The sequence below is a fragment of the Symphodus melops genome (genome assembly GCF_947650265.1).
Source record: "Symphodus melops genome assembly, chromosome: 5".
Taxonomy (NCBI): domain Eukaryota; kingdom Metazoa; phylum Chordata; class Actinopteri; order Labriformes; family Labridae; genus Symphodus; species Symphodus melops.
In genome coordinates this window covers 21492527-21512023 of record NC_136695.1, presented here as the reverse complement: position 1 = coordinate 21512023, position 19497 = coordinate 21492527, and the positions used below count along the sequence as shown (strand labels likewise).

General features: G+C 42.2%; 2 protein-coding genes across 8 annotated transcripts; both read right to left on the bottom strand.

Moving 5' to 3' along the window:
- Positions 1–434: 434 nt before the first annotated feature.
- On the bottom strand, positions 435–9900 carry dbpb (D site albumin promoter binding protein b). Its single transcript, XM_079343915.1, has 5 exons — positions 8460–9900; positions 7976–8275; positions 6956–7390; positions 3465–3718; positions 435–2711 (listed from the first exon to the last, which is right to left on the bottom strand). The coding sequence occupies exons 2-5, from the start codon at positions 8163–8165 to the stop codon at positions 2496–2498; spliced, it is 1095 nt and encodes a 364-aa protein (XP_079200041.1). The 5' UTR covers positions 8166–8275; positions 8460–9900; the 3' UTR covers positions 435–2495.
- An 812-nt stretch (positions 9901–10712) lies between these two features.
- On the bottom strand, positions 10713–19497 carry LOC306823650 (uncharacterized protein). 7 transcript variants are annotated; one of them, XM_079343360.1, is made up of 4 exons: positions 18967–19494; positions 18456–18584; positions 14611–17086; positions 10713–14322 (listed from the first exon to the last, which is right to left on the bottom strand). In XM_079343360.1, exons 3-4 carry the CDS (start codon positions 16634–16636, stop codon positions 11960–11962), a joined length of 4389 nt encoding a protein of 1462 aa, XP_079199486.1. In that variant the 5' UTR covers positions 16637–17086; positions 18456–18584; positions 18967–19494; the 3' UTR covers positions 10713–11959. The 7 variants fall into 7 exon arrangements, with proteins under 7 accessions (XP_079199486.1, XP_079199487.1, XP_079199484.1 ...); XM_079343361.1 differs by having other exon boundaries at positions 16420–17086; positions 18967–19487; XM_079343358.1 differs by having other exon boundaries at positions 10713–17086; positions 19033–19497.

Genomic DNA, 19497 nt, shown 5'->3' with positions numbered 1-19497 from the left:
ATAATCCCTGCTTTTATTTGTAATCACACCTTCTAAAAATGAACATATTCTAATTAAGTGAAATAATTCCAATTTGGGCCCAGACATCATAAAAATTCATTTATTGGAGCAATTTCTGCTGTGCAGACTTCCTACTTTTTTTCTGCTTTTAATTTTGAAATCCCCAGAAATAATCTAGGGAATATAAATTGCTTCTGTTGTTGCATCTCCTGTAAAAGTTTTGAGGAATTTAAAAACAAGTAGTCTTGGGAAATTTCACTCATTACATCAAACTTGTTTTCTTTTCAGGCTAAATAAAATAGTTTGCAGTCTGGCCTCTGTTGTCCATTCTCCAAGTAAAACCTGGGAGTTCATTCAAGGTGCAAGCGCACACGTTTATTTAGAAATACTAAAAGAGTCAACATGAGATCAACTACCAGAGAAAACAGAAGAAGTCATTTATGAGAACAATCTTTTATTGGTGTTTTTGGAAAAATCTCGACTACATCCAAATAACCAGCACCGAGTGTGCTGGGCACCAAGGACACCACTGATGCAGCAGGGCAGTTGTAGTTCAATAAAAGATTTACCAACCACATCTGTGAGGAAATTAGACTAAATCCTGTTGGAGGAGCAAACAATCACTGATTGAGGTGGTAAAGGCGGAAATCAACCAACAAGGAGCATACATCGATAGTGTGCATAGTCCGTACACCACTGGGGAGCAGAGGAAGTCATCGTGAAAGGTAAAGTAGGTCTGCACGGACATCATGTTCGAGTAATTGAGCTGTGCACGTCCATGTTAAGAGAAACCAAAGTGGCAGCAGGATCCTTTGCAGGAGTGAGTAATGTCTGGAGGTGTGAGACAGGATGCAAATAGCAGACAGAGAGGGTGGTTTCCATGTGAATAGTCTTTCTGAGGGACACTGAAGATGTTTCAAAGTGCAACAGATCATGTTCATCCGAAGAAAGAAAATCATTGCATATTATAGAACAGCGACAACAAGAGGGATAATCATTATAATCATAACAATAATAATAGCAGTAATGGTCATAAAGGGGATTAAACACACTATTACTAGTCGTCCCTCGCCCAGGAACATAACATAGTGTACCTGTGTGGGTGTGGTGGGGACCCAGAGAGGTTTTAAGATACAGTTAAAGTAATAACAGGAGTAAACAGTAAAGGAAGGAGCAGTATTGAAAATAAGCACTAAATAGCAACGAGCTTTATGGATCAACAATAGGAAATTTTGGCTTTTATTTCTCCCAGAAATCTGAGAAATTAACACCATTCCACTCAATGGTTTCTCAACCAATCTCCTGGAATACATCAAATACACAAAATATCATAGGCTTTTTCAATATAAACATTTCCCCCCTCCGTAATAATGCTGATTAAAGTGTGTTTACAAAGTACAGTAAAGTAAGGACGCGAGTTGAGCTGGGAAGATGAGAACGGTTTCAGACTACAACACTGAGATTTGTGCTCCTCCGTGCACCGTGGAGGTACAAGAGAGACACGGGGACAAGTTGTAAGAGGAAAAGTTTGCACATGGCTCTGAGGGGATTGGCTGCAAGTGAGAGCAGACAGAAATAGAAACAGAGAAAGAGAAGGTGAAGAGGAACAGGGTTACTTGGGGGTCATCACAAATGCAGGTTTTCACCTGCTTAGGTGAGATACCAAACAGCAGATTTAAAACCCTCATCTGGGATAGAAAAGTGGAGATAAGAGTCAAAAATACCAGAATGGACGAGAGAAGGATGTACCAGTTGCAAAGTACACAGAACTGATTTTGTTGTTGGAGTTAATTAAAAAGGGGGAAGTTGTTCTATTAAAAAAAAGTGTTTGATAGTGCTGGTCTGTTTACACCGTGTCTCCTCTTGTCTCTCAATTTCTCTCTCTCTCACATGCCCAACCCCAGGGACAGAAACATAGCAGGAAAATAAGTGCTTGAGTAAAATCCACAAAAATGTATAACTATACGATTATAAGATCATTTTTGCTCTCTATATTACAATTGTTACATGCGTCCTCGCCCCTGCTGCTGTGTCCCGACTATAATAAAGTCGAAAAGATACCCATCAATGACTGACACCAGTTAAACATTTCTGAACTCACCTATAATAAAAAGAGATTTACCATAGCTTTTCCTCCTATTCACCCGTCATGTAGAAAATATACAAAATTATTGTCCAAATTTGCTCTCCCTCTAATTTCAAAGTATTACAAAAATATACAATTCTCCAATAACAAAACTCTTAAAAGTCACATCTCTCATCTGTTAAATTATTCTTTCTGTCAATCGCTTTTAAGAGCTGACACCAACAAAACAAGACACCTGAGCTTCAATACACAAAACCTTCTCCTTGTCTCATACATTCATCATCAGAATCATCAGCTTCTTCCACATCATCACCATTTTCTTATTATGTCCATCACGCCAAGCCCAATAATTTCAAGTCTTTCGATGAATCCAGCTTTAAATTCGTCCTCTTCCTGATGTTTGCTCCCATCACTGGTCGGCGAGTCGGTTTTCATATTTGCTAAGGATGTTGCGACAGCGGCCGAGTTCCTTTCGGATCTCAGCTACTTCCTGTCGGAGGGCGGCGTTCTCTCTCTCCAGGTATGCAGCACGCACTGTGATTTGGTTCTCCTTAAGACGGCGAGCGTCTCTGGAACGCTTCGCTGCCTCATTGTTTTTATACCTTCTGGTCCAGTATTTCTCATCCTGAGAGGACAAACAGAAACAGCACATATTAAAGACTCGATCTTTTTTTAGATCATTAGAACATTTCAATAAAGACAAATCGATGAATGGTCAGGCTAGATTCTGAAGATGTTGTGCAGTTCTCTTTTACTATGTATCCTGTTTTTGGTAATGTGTAATGTGGGTGTTTGGCCATGAATCAGCGTGGGACACCATTGTTTCAGACACTGTATCCTTCAGGCTTGATCAGAACTCACTATTTGTCTGAGAGAAAATAAAGTATGCAAACATCGTCCAGTTATAACAGCCTACAGATGGAGAACTAACTCATCTTGAAATGCTCAGTATCGTCCACTGTGGAACATTTTGTGCTTTTTCACATGTGGCCAATAAAACAAATCATTTCACCCTACCCTTCTGCAGATTTACAATTATAAATACTCCTCCAAAACTAACTTAGCATATTTTTCCAGCCTTTTTCGTCATATAAATATTTTATTACTACATATTAAACCAATAAATATTTTTCTTTATGTCAGACATTTTCCTTTGATTTAAAGCTATATAAACTAGAGTACTAAGATAGAATTATTTTTGAGTAATTAAAGTCAGTTTCTATGGGTCCTGTGTCGATTCACTTTTGTTATTTTGTCTACCGTTTAGACAAATTTAGTTTGAGATGTCCCAGTGGGCTTTTAGGTGTGTCTTGAATTGGTCCAATCATGAATTCCTTACACTTTTACTCAGAATGTTTGCACTTCAGAGTGCACTCACCTTCATGTTATCTGGCACATGGATCTTACGGGCCTTCTTGATCATTGGCTGCGGCTTGAGCTCCTCTTCACTGAACGACTGCCTCCTGGGATCGAAGTCCTGCTGGCTGGGGGAGTTGGACATGTCTGAGGTGTCCATGTCGAACATACCAACCCCATCGGGCCCGCTGTCCGTTGGCGTCAGCAGAGGTGGACAAGAGGACGAAGAGGAGGAGCAGGGTGACTCACAGGAGTCGTTCATACTCGTCTGACTCCCTGAAAGCAAAGGCAAAAAGAATTTGTTTTAAATGCTTTGAATGTATCCACAATTTCCTGGAACAGATATTGTATTAAAAATCAGCTAAGAGTAGCTAATGGCAGCAGTCAGATAAGACAACAAACACATGTAGTCATACACCATGATGGCCACCAGATGGCAGCAGAGAGCTACTTTCTTGGTGTTGAAAAACAAAACATTCTTCTGTTGTACACTGACTCAACAGAACTGAGGCCTTTTTTAATCAGCCTTCATGGACACTGAAACCTTCAGGTTTTGAGGGGCACTTTAACATTCAAGATAATCTATGAACAGCCTGTAACAGACGAAAAAACATACCATAAGATTATATACCTTTTCAATCAGATCCACATAATGACACAGACCAAAATTATGGCGCATTAGGATGTTAAAGATTTATCCATTCTAATCTAAAAGTAAAAATGTTATGTAACCGTGTACTCCTCCCCCTTACAACAAGGTTTCTTTAAGTGGGGCCAGTGTAGGGCTTTAACTCTCCCCACCCCTTTTAAAGTGGAATACACCTCACACCGCACAAAACCCCTCAGAACTGCTCCTGGATCTTAAAAGAAACTCAACAGTTCAATAAAAGCTAATGTTATTGAAGTGATCAAATAACTGACGTGTCAATCAGACTTAAAACTTAATAATTATATAACTATTTGAGACTTAAGTTAAGCAGGGGGTGAGCCCTAAAGCAACTATTAAAAACTAAACTCCATTTGGCAAGGGTAAGTGTCCAGACGATCACATCACTTCTGACAAACACAGAGAAGTTGAATTGGGGAAAGAAGGATGCATAACAGGATAGCAACAGCACTGCAAATGATTAAAGATGGCAATGGAGTCACGTCAACACGATCCAAACACAACTCTACCAAGCTGGTAATTCATGGAGATTTACTGGGTGTAAAAAAAACTATCCGAGTACAGCAACTTGTTAAAAAGGCCGAAAAGAAGAGATTGTATATTTAGAAGAAAACGGTTGGTAGTTTATGTGTAAAACTCAAACTATCCTCTTGATCGATGTTATATGTTTCCAGCTGTTACACATGTTATCTGGGGATCTGTAATCCATGAGAAGCTAGCATATGAGTAATGGCTGTACAAGGTGTAGCCTCAGGTGTTAAGTGTACTCTCATGATGTTCCCATTTTTCACAAAAATGAAGTCAAACACATCCTATAATGAGCATGACTTAACATCACTGACTCTGTGTGAGGTACTGTATTAAACCAAAAGCAGAGTACGCCAAATTAATACTTCATTTTCAGTTTTCTGCAGCTAAAGCCTGACAGCAGGAAATATTCCATGTGACCACCTGGTGTTGTATTTTTTTTTTTCACCTCCTGTGGTGCATAGTTACCTCTCCCTGTTTTTATTTTTTTTTTGTTTGTTTTGTTTTTACCTATGGAACGCAGACTTACAAAGGTAGGTTTGTGCACTTTTGTCCACATGAGAGAACAGAAGGCTTTTACTTTCCGCAAGAATGGTCGTACAGTATATGTGACTGGACTCATTTGAGGACTTGTAGGACTACATTCCACAAAGGCCTGAATCTGTTGTTTAGGTATACAGTAGCTCGGCTCCTTTTTTGGTACCTAATTTAAGCATTTGTTGTCATGTGTTGCTCCATAAAATATTCATGGAGCAGCTGTTGGCTGGGAAACTTAATGACTTTGTTGATTTGAATAAAGCCTCTCGCGTTTCAGACATTCTGAGAGTTGGTAAGAATAGTTCAGTCAACTTCAGCAGTCTTTATTATAATATTTGATGTTTTTTTATAATAATCTTTAAATCTTTTAAAAAAATAATGAAAGTGGATTGTAATCCAAAAGCATGGGACAGTATCCTGAATTCAAAAGAGCATTAACAGATTTTATAAATATGCATTTTTTTCATTGAAGGACGAGAGGAGTTACATTGTCATGTTAAACTAACATTCACTTTAAATTTCTTTGAGGATACCAGTACACTAAATGTCATTCATTGTTGATGAAAGGCTCCATTTGAAGTCTGGCATCTTAGGGAAACTCTTCCTGTTGCTCAGTCTGTCCCTTCCCTCTGCTGGCTCCGCCTCCATGTCTGCTTGCCCTGCCTCTAGTTCTCTCACTCCAGTACCCTCAGCCTCTGCACGTGTACTGACGCGTACACATGGCTGAGGCGTGTGAAGTGGGAAGAGATTTAAAGACACGCAACCGCAAACACTCCACACACTTCTCCCTCTCCCTCTTAGTGCTGTTTTGACCCTGCTGCACATTAATAATTGGCTGGGACTGAATGCTGATCGTGATGTACTCTGCAGTACTCACAGCACATGCCAAAATCAACCAAACCCTCCTCGTCATTGCTGAGAGTTTGACTCATCAAAACACTCGAGGACCTCTTTCTTTTACTACACCTCTTTCTCAGACATCCGTCATCATTTTTTCTTTTGTCCACCTTACTAACTCACCCAGGAACGTTAACCCCAGAACAATGCTATGAAATGAAAAGAATGTACAGTATATCAGCCATTCCTAATCTGTGTTCCCTCTTTTAAGTTGACTTTGAAATGAGAGACAATGTGACTGTATCTCGTGCCTTCAGTGCCCCCCCCCCCCCCAGGGACACAAAAATGCTTGGTCACTATTTCTTATAAACTCAAAGGAGAGTTTAAAGTGCTGACATTATAAAGCACACCAAATAACCTTGATTGCACCACAACCACTAATGTACTGTGATGTGTACTTGACTCATATCAGTTGCTGGGGACAATTTGTCTCTTTTAACTTGTCAACTCTGCGAAGTTTGCAGAACCCTCTTTTCTTGATATTGCTGTTTTGAGCTGATATGAAAGAACCTTGAAGAAAAAACTGTCCTTGTACATTTTTAAGCCCTCTGGTTTATTTGTAAATCAATCTGAGAGCTAATGTTTCATTTAAGTGTTTGTTATTGATGTGAACTTCCCTATTTCTCTGTTTACATAGGCTACTGATTATTCTTTTTCCCTGAGCTTTAACACCATAGTGAGGACAGCTAAATGTGTGCATATTATAATATATCATGTCTTTATGTATTGTCTCATTTTTTATCGTACTAAATTACATTTTATTGTGACATAAAACATTGTATGACACCCTATGTTATCATATGGTAGGGTGTCACATGGTATTGTTTTTTTAGTGTGTTACATTTGTTGTTGTCTTGAAACAAATCCTATTTTATTAAACTCACCATGAAGACAGTCAGTTCCCCCTGTGAGGTTCTGCGGCTGGGCTACCTCCAAGCCAATAAGCGATGGGGAAGACGAAGATGATGAAGATGTGGAGCAAGATGGGGAGGAAGGCGGTAGGCACTGGGAGCTCTGGTTAGGTACAGCTGACTGGGAGCTCTGTGAGGGGATCTGGGCTGAACTGGAACTGTTGTTGTTGTGCATGCTGCCCATTCCATTTTCTGTCAGAAACTCCTCCAAGTCCATGTACTGAAGCTGGAAGAGCCCCCCATCTGCAGGCAGGGTGCGATCCCACAACAGAGGCCCCAAGAACTGGTTGAAATTTCCTCCATTTCCTCCTCCACAGCCATTACTGCTGTTACTGTTGCCAACTCCACCGCCATTCCTCATGGAGCACACTCCCAAAGAGTCCTCATCAAGGTCCAATCTGTCTTTATCTGTAAGAAACAGAAGAGTAAAGTCACAATTTGGACAGAATAAAAATAAAGTTAACTGTGAGCATATCTTCTATCACCAATCAATGGATGCTAATATGAACTCTCCTTTTTGCCATACTAAGTGGCTTGGCAGGTGTATGCATAGCACCTTTAATAAATGTCTGTCTAAATGTATAAATAAATGTTTCTGACTAAATTTGCAAAAACACAGGTTTTGGCACAGCAAGAACCACCAAAGAAAAACTGCATAACATTTCAGCTCAACATCACACTGTAATCTGGAACCTAATTGAAGTCCCAGCAGGGATTATAATCCAGGTGAATACTGAGTCAGGTCACATGAGAGTCATCGTGATAATGTGTAATGGAGCCTCAGACGTTAGTAGGATATTTTATACCATAAAATAAGAACAAAATAATGTGTTGAAAAAAAGTTACCAGAAACGTTATAACTCTGAATCCCAATCAGAGCAACAGTAGATGGAATACACAGTTGTGACTTGTTCATGTTCTGTCACATATTGAAGATGATTGTATCAGGGGCAAAAACAACACTGTGACAGCTTTAGTAAGTGAGAGTCTTACCTTTTGCATCCAATGGGGTCTTTAAACGCTGGTCTCCCTTCATGGGATGCTGCAGGAGGGACTTTAGTCCTGTCATGGAGTTCAGATGCCCCCCAGTGAGGGATCCTGCAGGCTGAGTACAACTTCCAAACTGTGGGCTTGCGCCAGCTGGAAGGTCGGGGGTCGGAAGCTGGGAGAGCTGCCTGGACATCCTGGACCAGACGGGGTCGCAGAGAGACACCTGGGGCACTTGAAGAGGCGTGGTAAACTGACCCAAGCACCTACCAATAGGACTAGTTTGCTTGCTGTCTGAACGTGAGTCTGCACGAGGGCAGGAGGGAGGGGGTAGAGAGAGAGAGAGAGAGAGAGAGAGAGAGAGGGAGAGAGAGAGAGTGAGTTTTGAGAAGTGTCCATGCAGAAATAAATAAACCACTGTGATATACTTCGAGAATTTAAGACGCAGATTTAATTATACTTAATATTAGAAAACACATTAAAGGTTTACCTTTTACTTGTCCTTAAGAAGCTTTCCTTATTTCCTTGCAAAAATATTTCTATGAAAATATTCCATTGCAGTTGGATGCTGTTAAAACTGTTCAGGAGGGTAAGCTGTATTTCTCAAAGGCTCCGTGTAGGAAGCACAGTCAGATCATCTGAGTAGGAGTAGTGTCCATAATAAAAAAAAATGCAAAGGCGTGAAAATGACGATGAAATCCGCGAATTATGATAAAAACTTGAAGAGTGATATCCCGAGTTCAATCGTCCGGCACTGGAAAAGAAGAGCCCAAAAAGACTTGCAAAGCAAACCTCCTTAAAAACAAAACAACTGATGAAACTGAGAAAGTGTGTAAAAAACACGCAGCGTCAGGGTAGTGGCTGTGTTGGTCAGATGACAAGTTGCATTGGTGTTTCTCTCTGTGCTGTCGCGCTCTGCTGTCTGTCGTAGAGGGAGGAGGGGGTTGTTTCCTCTTTCTCTGTCTGTACTTTTTTTTGCATCCGGTGGATTCAGTCACGGGCGCACGAGTTTTCGGTCTGTGTTTGGGCCGCGCGAGGTACACGTCCGACTGTCCTCTCTCTCTTTTCTCTCAGCTGGAACGGACACGGGCAGTTCACGTGACGTCAGACCTCGCGGAATAAACGAGCGAAGCTCAAAGGGGGCGTGTTCCGGATTTAAGCGCCCTCTCTTAAGCTTGTATGTTATTTATGAGACACACCTACCCTCGTGCCGCACATCAAGGAGAACAAGCTGTTTGTTTTTGTTCTGACAGGTATAAACAGTGTCTGTATATCAGTCTTTCTATACTGAAGCAACAGCAATTGTGTTTTTGCTCTAGTATGATGACTTAAAGGGAAATGTCTAGATTCAAAAAGGCCATCACAAATCACATATTTATTGTTGTTCATCTTCCTTTGCTTACACTTTGCCTTACTCTGTAAGAGCAATATTTCAACCTGTGATAATCAGTAAGTCCAGCATGGCTTTTCCAGTCTCCTTGTAATCCAGGGAAAACGTGAGTGTTCCGTTTTTTCAGGCGAGAGGAACGCTTCAGCACGTTGCCTCCCGGCGTACAATAGCTGTTCCAGCTCACGTGTATCAAGCACGGGGAGACCAGGCCTGTCCGCTCGCGGCACTGAATGTGATTTGCTCTGGAAGATCGTCGCTCCACCCACGAAGTGCGCCCATTGGCTAGAATTAGGTCGAACAAACCCGCCCGCTCGGATTCCCCTCATGCATGCCACTGCCGCGTGAGACCACTTCGAAACACAAAAAAGCGCGAGGGCTGTCTTGTCTACTGTACAGTTTCAGCGCACATGCAAAACAAAATTCACAGCAGGAGTTCATCTGTTTTTCTACATGCATAAGTTGACAAGTGTAGAGACGGCAGAATGTAGTCAATTCAAGCTCAATGTTTCAGTGATTGGTAAAGTTAAAAAGAACCTTATGCACTAATTATGACAGTGAATGGTTCACATTCAGCAAACAGTCCCATCACCCCTTCTTTTATTTCTTTAGTATTTACTGTGTATGACTCGTCATGATTTATAGTTTGCAAGCCAGATTGATGGATTATATAGGGATGCAAATACTTTAATTTTATGATCGCTTGAACATGTCCCCTCATAAAGTATTGACATTATTGTATAAAGTGTAATAAACCTTTATAACACGACAGAAGGGATAGAGTTACATTATTTTCTAAAGTGTATTTACAAAATTATTGTTGTTAGGTGCATTTTATTTGACCATATTCATTGGTATATCTTAGTGAGATATGATCGACGCTCAAGCGTTCCGTTTATTTTCTGGCATTGGTCGCATTGTCAACAGCGCACAAGGCACATAATTCAGTCACACACCACTCTCCAGTCCACCCCCTATCAGTACAAAATCCATGTGACTGCCACACTCATCCACACTAGAACAGGAGGAAAGAATAAATGAGTTTCTTACTGCCACCTAGTGGAGCTTGTAGTGAGAAGTTTTACACAGCATTTTATCTTCAATGTGATGTTGTTTTTTTTAATCACACTAAACTATTCATCATCCTGGGCTACTTCACCCCCTAAACAACATTAAACATTTGAACTTCAATATTCTATTCTTTGATTAACTAAATAGTACAGGACATAAGGCAAAATACATTTGTAAAACCTCAACACTGCCTTTAGTTACAATTACACAACTTTTTCAATGATTGGCAATTTGTACCATTTTATGGATAATGTAGGTTTACTTAAAATGAGACATGAAAAAAGACTGGTTACACTTAAGGTTTATTCATTGCTGAAATATAATCAACTACTGAGTTCTCAGTAAATAATGTGATAAAAATCTACTAAAACTATCATTTTCCTTTAGAAGAAAAAAAAGGCTTGACAGGGGTTTGACCATTTCATGTGGATGGTGACAAGATGTTATTCAAACTTACAAAGAAACACAAAAAAAACAAAAACAATGCATGACATTAAGAATATGATTGCAACCCAGCAAAAAGTAAAACATAGAAGGGATTAAGTATAATATTGGCAAGAAGACTGATTGGGTTACACATGAATACATGGAATATTACATTTGTTTCTACTGTGATAGGTCCTTCCTTAAACACACTGGATTACTGTAGAAATAATCACTGCTAAAAAGAGCATACAAATTACATGAGATAAACATGTGTCACAGTTCACTTGTTTAACCTGTTTTAAATCTCTTGGTAGAAAAGCTAGGAATATTTTTAAATAAATGAAGTGAACATACTAAGCAAGGCTTTTGAAAGATTCTTCATTTTGGCAGAAGAGGGATCCTTGTAATGCTAATTACCAGCAACTTGACATTTATTCTATTCATGATTAAATTACTAGGGAATATAGAGAAACTTTCAAATCAGATTTATCACTACAAACTTCTGGGGATATACTGAATAAACCATCACATACTGTAGGAGTGATTTCACAACCTCCCAAAAAACTTGACCAGAGAACAAACATGCACTGACATACTATCAACAAACGTCTTTATCCCAATGTCCCTATTCCTAAATAATGCACTTTACATTAGTAAAAAATCCTCAGAGCCTCTAAGTGAACAACAACAAGACAGAGTAAACAGCAGAGACATTTATCATACAGCAAGAGATGTAGCAGGGATTCTAGTTATGGGGAGAGATACATTAGCAGGTCATATCACCTAAACTTTTCTGGTAACTGCACAGTGTCAGCCAAGCATAGTGTCAATGCACTTAAGGGGTTAATGAACCTATGGAAACAGTCACATCTTTGAAAACCTCTTCCAATATAATCTGGAAGAATTTCTGGTGATATCTTATAGAATGTTCTACAGTAGTTGTTAACACACCCATTCTAATAAATCAGCAAAGAAAATGTCAAATGAGACATGAAGCAAATTCTTCTAAAGGCAGCATAGGCCTTTTCAAGTCCCTTTTTATCACCTTCCCATTTTAGAACTGAAATATCCCTCACGAATGCCACCTGTGCCAGATACAATGATGCTCAGTATCTGTATGGTCCCTGAAGGAATGGCACCTCCTCCTGACCCTCGTGGGTCTGTCTCTCTCCTGGTCTCTTTGAAAGCTTCAGCCTATTTGCATCTCCTCGCTGCAGTCCTTTCGCCCTGCGGCGGCAAGAAACCTTGTGCCGTTTCAGAAGTGTAGCGTTCCAAAAGCGAGTGGAACAGCGTCGGCAGGAGAAAGTCCCTCTGGCACGATGGGAGGCCCGATGGATGAAGGCTGCCAAAGCCCTGTGAGAATGCTTCCCACACACACTGCACCTCAGTCGCTCCAAAGTGGTCAAGCCTCTTTGTCTATGTTTTACTGCCATGTGGACAAGCAGTCCTGCTTTGCGTGAAAACACAGAATTGGGGCATTTTGGACAGCCAAAACGTTTCACAGGGACTTTAAGAGACGACAGGATCTGCACCTTCATGCCCCCAGTGTTGACAAGCTTGTAGCCACCACCACCTGATCCGCCTCCTCGTCGAATTGTCAAACGAAGAGACCCTTGTTTTTTAGTCAACTGCCCTCTTATTGTACAACTAATCTTTTTTTTTATGCTTCCGTCAAGTCTTACTAAATGGTTGGATTCCCACTTATTTTCCGTCCAATCTCTCTGGTTGGACTTTTTTTTTTTCTTCTTGTGTCGTCTCATGTCATCGTGCGTTAATTGGTTGCTGCAGTCAAGGTGTTGATGCGACTGGGCACCTGACTGATGATGAGGATGATGTTGGGAGTGATGATGATGGTGATGTAAATGATGATGTTCAGTGGAGGGCAGTTCCGTGAGGGGCTGGAAAGGGGCTGTGGTGTGAAGCGTACGGCTACGGGATCCAGCTGGATATATGTGCTCTCCTTTCACCCCGGCCGGGGAATGAGGGTGCTGGGGGGGCATTATTGTAGAGTTTGGAGGCAGAGGCTGCGAGTATGACGGTGGGTTAGAGGCTGAAGAATGAGCAGCATCATAAAAGAGAGGAGAGTAGCCAGCTGGGGGTTGTGGAGGTGCCTGTTGGTGGCTATGAGTGACAACACTGAGACTCTGCGCTCCATGGCCTTCTGCAGAAGGAGCCATTTGCAGGAGGGCGTTGGTGGCAGCCTCACTCTCTGATGCTGACTGATTGACATCACTCCCACCCCTGTTATCTCCAGACCCACTGTTGCCTTCTTGTGGGTTGGATGATTCATTGCGGGTTATCCCATGCTGTGACTGCCTGTGTCGGGTGAGGCTATTGGAGTAAGCAAATGCTTTCCCACATACCTCACAGCAGAACAGCTTGTCCCCCCCACCTTCATGAACCGTCTGATGATGGGCAGTCAAATGAAAGTGATGGCGGAACGACTTCCAGCAGATTGCGCAGGTGTAAAGTCGAGGGGGAGGGGGTGGCTGTGTTTGGGGTGGTGGAGGCTGTTGCTGGGTGTTAGTATCTTGAGGCTTAACGTCTTGAGGGTAGGAATAATAGGAGGAGGTGCTTGGTGCTTGGTTTTGGCTCCTGTCTTGAGCCACGCTACATTGAGGGTTTGGGTTAAAGCTGTTTAGGGTCTCAGGAGCTGGTGTTGTGGGCACCTCTTCCAGCTCCCCTTTCTGATGTAGTTTGCTGTGCCTCCTTAGGCTCTGGGAGTATCCAAACTCTTTCCCACATATGCTGCATTTGAAATTCTTTGCTCCAGAGTGGACTGTTTGATGCTTGCTCAGATGAAAAGCCTCTCTAAAATACTTTCCGCAAACATTGCAGTGATGGGGCTTTTCCCCTGTATGAATGCGGTCATGCCGGCGTAGTGTCTCGCGGCGTGCAAACCCCTTACCACAGACACTGCAGAGGTGAGTGCGTGGGAGCCCACTGGGCCCCATTCTGGGAGTGTATTGCCTACGTTTGGGAGGCTGTCCAGCCACTGCAGGATCTTTCTTAGCTCTCGGTTTGCGGGGACGTTTTGGTTTAGCAGTAAGATTCTGCGGGTTGCTGTTCATAGCCTCTTGGCTCCCACCTCCTCTGAAATTCTTATCCATAACAGAAGTTGTTGAAGGTGCGCCCAAAGGACCCAAACCAAGACCACCTAGTAGACCTCCTATGATGTCTCCCCTATCATCCCCTCTATTTCCACTGTTACTAGCTGCTGTTATAGCGGAGATTGCATTATTTACAGAGCTAGTAACATCATCCTCTGAGTCATCCAGTAGAGAAGAAAGGGGCAGGTGGGGTTGTTGCTGCGGATGGTGGTGCTGGTTGTGGCTCTGTGAGTGTGGATGCAGTGTTGGGGCCAAGGGTGCCTTTCTCAGAGCTGGGCCCGCCATCCCACTTCCACAGGGGGAGGCACCAGAGTAGCATGGAGATGGATTACCTTGAGAACGATGGTCATCATGGTAGCCTGTGTAACGATTCCGAGAGTAGTCAGTGGGGTATTTAGTATCTGTTCTGTCCCTGTCATTTGAATTCCCTCCCCTTCCAGACTGAAACAGACCATCACATCCTAAACCTGATTTTGGTTCTCCTTCCCCAACAATGATTACACCATCTTCTTCCTCAGTTTTCCCATAAATAACCCCTCTATTGCTTTGATAAGTTCCCCCTCCTCCATTACCTCCTCCGCCCCCTCCCCCGACTCTGTCCTCGCCATCAGTTCCTGTCTTGCTGCACCTCTGTTTTGGTCCCCTACCTGGCTTGCCGCAGGTGCCTGAGGCAGCATGGTTGAGTAGAGAGGTGCTCTCACGGAAGGAACGACCACAGGCAGGGCATCGGAATGGCTTTTCCTCATGTATCTTCTCATGGCGTGTCAGTGACTCTCTACGATTAAAAGCCCGAGAACAGGTGGAGCAGCCGTATGGGCGAGCTGAAGAGTGTATAACACCATGTTGCAGGAGGTGCCCCTTTTTTTTAAAGCCTTTGCCACAATCTGGGCAATGAAATACTTTGTCTGGGCTAGGACAGGAATTAGATGAGGATTGGGGAGTTTCTTGTGTCGAATGGGGAAGGCTTGGGTCAGGCTGAGTTTTAATATGAACAGGATTTGGGCCAGTAGTGGCACTATTGCTAGTACCTGCTGTGGTTGGCTCATGCATGCGCAAATGCCTGCGAAGGCTTGAAAGGTGAGGGAAGCTTTTGCTACAATCTCCACAACTATAAACAGTCTCTGAATCAGACTCTGTGGGATTGGGGTGTATTGAGCTCTGGTTATTTGATTTAGAAAGGTGAGAATCATTAGTAACCAGTACTGAGGCAGCAGTGGAGGAGGGAGCAGAGGAGGAAGAGGAAGAGACAACTGATGAAGATGAAGATGATGAGGCGAGAAGAGATGAGGGGTCTCCACCTATATTTGATATACCAACACCACTCCCAATTAATGCTGGGGGCTGACCATGACTTAACCCAGCTCCATTACTACCAGTGCTAGGGTTACTGCTGTGGCCACTGTGACCATGGTTGCTGCTGCTATTATTATCAGATTTTCTCTGAGGCAAATATCCAGCCATAGCTTTCTTCCTCCTGCTGCTACTGCTACCACTGCTACTACTTCCACCACCACTGTGTTCCCCTTTACCATCATCCTTAGACAAGGATAAATGAAGTGGTAAGGGAAGGGGCAAACCTGCTTCTTGCTGCATTAAAGAAGCTATCTGATTTGACGAAAGTACAGGGATACCCTGGAAGTCAAAGCCTCCAAGGGATGAAGGCTGGGAGCCTGGGTGAAGCGGGTGATGAGGATGAGAATGAGAATGCGGATGAGAAAGGGTGTGAGGTGTAAGTTGGTGCTGCTGAGGAGGCTGCTGTAAAGCCTGCTGTGACTGGGGAGTGGAGTGACCATGTGAGTGAGAAGAATGCAAAGCAGGAGGTGGAGCAAGACTAGTACTAGGTTCCCCACCTGTCTGGCTTAAACCTATCCCTAAATGGTTATGGGTTCCCTGTTGCACAAGAAATTGCTCTAAACTAGCATTAGTAGGCACACCAGAAAGGAAATACTGATTAGCAGCTAACATGCAACTAAATTGTTGGTGAAGGCTTCGTGCATCAGATTGGGCCCCAACTAACTGGTGTCCCAATGAGCTGACTGCACTGCTACTAGAAAGGTTATTGGAGGTGGCCACAGAGGTTGAAGGGGAAGGAGAGGAGGAGGGACCAGATGATACTTGGGGGACAGAGAGGCCAGGATGCAGAGGAGGAGGGGGTGGAGGTGCTGATGTTACTAATCCTCCTAATCCCCCAGCACTCCCACTACTGCTACTTCCCCCAGCAAAGTGCTCAAAGCGGCCTACACCTGGATGTAACTGCTCCTGTGCTAGTGCTGCCTCAGACGGGTGGAAAGAGCGCAGGAACTGTGGGTAGCCTGAAGAATGGCTTGAGCTGCTGCTGCTCATCTTGCTTGACTTTGAACGAGAGCTTTGAGATGAGGAAGGCTGTTGTTGTAAAGGTGGGGGAGGAGGGGCACTCATCTTGGCAAAAATGGAGGCAGAATCAGAAAAGGCGTTACCTCTTGACCCCTGCAGGGGGCCCAAGCCAAGTCCAGACAGAAGAGCTCCAGAAGATTCAGCCTGCTGCTGCTGCTGCTGCTGGAGTTGATGCTGGTGAAGTTGCACTTGCTGTTGATGTTGAAGTTGTCGATCTAAACCGAGGCCTTTGAACTGGTGGGCCTGGTGCCCACTTAACATCTCTATAATGTCCAGATTGTATTTTCCAAATTGGAACATTTCCCACTCACTGGCACATGGGGTTGCAGGGCCAAACCTTCAAAGCAAGGAGCGGCAACAATGATCCAAAGAAGGACTCTTGAAAAAAAAGCTTTACCCTAAAAGGCAAGTTAGAATACAATTTTCAAGAAATACTAAAATGTCTTAAATCTAGCGTTTGTCTCTCCAGATGTTTACTTCTGGCGTTGCTAGTTCCTGTTGATTATCCACTGCCCACACTTGACTTCCAAAATGAGTGGGTAGCCAGAAAGATGAGTTTATGACCGAAAGGCAAAACGTCTTTAAGACAAGTAAAGGAGTTCCACCTAATTTCAAAATTGCTTTAAAAAGTTTTTAAATCAGAAGAAGCAGTTTAAATGACTTCTTTTTTTCCTTTGAGAGTTACTGCGTTGACATTTTCTTCATCTAAGCAAGATTCCTCATCCTTGTTCAGCCAAGAAGTTCCTTGAGCTGAAAAACAATTCAAAAAGAGATAAAAGTCATAGAGAGGACCAGGACTATATTTCATTTTCCATGAAGCCCCCCCACCCGCCCTTTCCCCCAATTTTTCTGTTGTTTCACATAACAAAAGCACAGATTTATCCCACTTCACTGCCACCATTAAGTGTAAATCTTTTAAATGTATGCACCATTATAATAATATTGTCACAATATATGAACAATGCCAACATTGGAGGTATAATGCATAGCTACCATAGATATTAAATGATTATGACCAATAACACCGCAAGGTTTCAGTGAGAAATGTGGCTAACAAAATGTTTTATTCCTAGTTACATTGCTTTAATTGAATATTGTCAGTAATTAGTTTAAGGTAAATGATTAAATTAGATACAATTCAAGTTACTTTGTTCCTATAATTAAACACTAGAAGGCTACTTCAATGGCGCATTACACATTAACAATCTTCCTTTTAATTGTATTTTTGTACAACTTACCATTATGTCTTAGGTGCTTTTAAGCACAAACAGAAATGTTCCATGAATCAAAATTCAGTTCTCAAAAAGGAAAAGTCATTGTCAACATTGGCTCTTAATAGAAATTATTCATGACAGAGGGGGGTGGGAAGTTAGAGATGGGATGTGGTGGACCTTGATTAATAAAGAAAGCTATGGAGGAGATTTATACTGAGCTCCCAAAGGTTCAGGTAAGCAATAAATACAAAGCTGTGCCACAGTTTTGCAAACTTTGGGCAAGGTTTCATAAACTTCACAAATCTGTGGGCACTAACAAAAGACAAACACTTTTCAAATGAGAATCAACCTTTCATGCAAAAAAAGAAACATTTATGTACGCCTTATTTAACATTGTAATAATCATCGCCATCATCGTTAGGTTTATTCATTGCAGATAATAACATAGCATTCAGGAAATAACTACACTAAACAATTGTTAATTTTATTTCTAACTTAAAATCTGTGAAGTAGTGAAAAGACACTTTGTTGTAATATTGTGTATAGTTTTACACACTACTGCAAGTAACGTTAGCAATGTGCACATAAAATTATTAAAATTATGTAGCACTATCAGTTGCTGTGCAACATGGATAGTTGAAAAAAGTGTTAACGGTGTGAAAATGTAATTTTCGTGAGTTTGCAATTCATATTGAACATGATTATTTTTATTAATGTGTTTACAGTAAATTAGTCTTCCAATTCAAATTATAACCAACAATTTACATTATGCATAGATGTTTTTTTTAAACTAGATTAAGTCACATTTTTTGTTTAGGAAAACGTCTCTTATTATTCTCCTCCTGAAAGAAATACGTAAACTGGCAAACACAGATTAACTTAAATTTGAGTCTCGTTATGCTCACCTTGTAAAATCTTACCGTTTCCTCTAATCGCTGAGATGAATGTGGAGGGAAGAGAGTTCCCCTTGGCAGGCGAGGAAGATAATCTATCACATGTTTGGCAGGCTCTCATTTTAATGTAAATTAGCAATCCTGTGAAGAAGAAGGCAACAAAAAATGCTTAATTATCACACTCGCTGCGAAATGTAAACACAAGCAGTGCATGCAGGCCCAAGTAATAACGGACGTAGCATCCTGTAAGTAAAAGTATTAGGCTTACATTTTAGAGGAATAAGGAAAAACATTAGATGCGATGGCATGCAAACTTTATGGTTCTCAGTGAGCATCATATTTTGCACAAACTCGGCATGTTTAGCCATTTGGGCGCCTCAAGCAGTCTAGAAAAAAACCCAACGGTTGCTAACGTTAGCCATCTTTCAAAAACACCACTATATTAAAAGCACGCCGACTACCATAAACATGACGACGCTAGCGTTAGCATAATCTGCATAACCTATATTGGGCAAATGTTTACCTACGCATCCAGTTGCAAAGCACAGTTGTAGAGACGAGGATGAGGCCTGTCACGCCTTCTTCTTACCGCCTAGCCCCAGCTATCGTCGGCTTTCATTTCTGCGTGCTGTTTTCCAGTCGTTAGCCGGAGCCATTTTCACTGATGCTGAGCTGGGTGAAAGCTTATACCGTCTCCACAACAAACCAACGCCGACGGGCACCGCAGCCGCCTCCTTTCCATTCGGCTACGACAGTTTATGTCGACGGGAAATGCTAGCTATAGATTTCGACGGACGAAGGAAAAAATGGGGTGGTCGGTGTTAATATTTTTTGGGTAAAAGTGAGTGACGTGTGCTCTCTTTACATTGGTCCTTTCCGGCCCTTGTAATATTTCCGGGTAGCACGAGCGGGGCTCGCGGGGTTAGGCTCCAGTGGATCCACAGTGAGGAGGAGATCCTCTTTCACTAAACTTTGCATATATTCATCATCACTACCAGTCCACCCATTACCTTACAGCAATGTCCCACAATACAAAAGTTAGCTCATCTCAGAA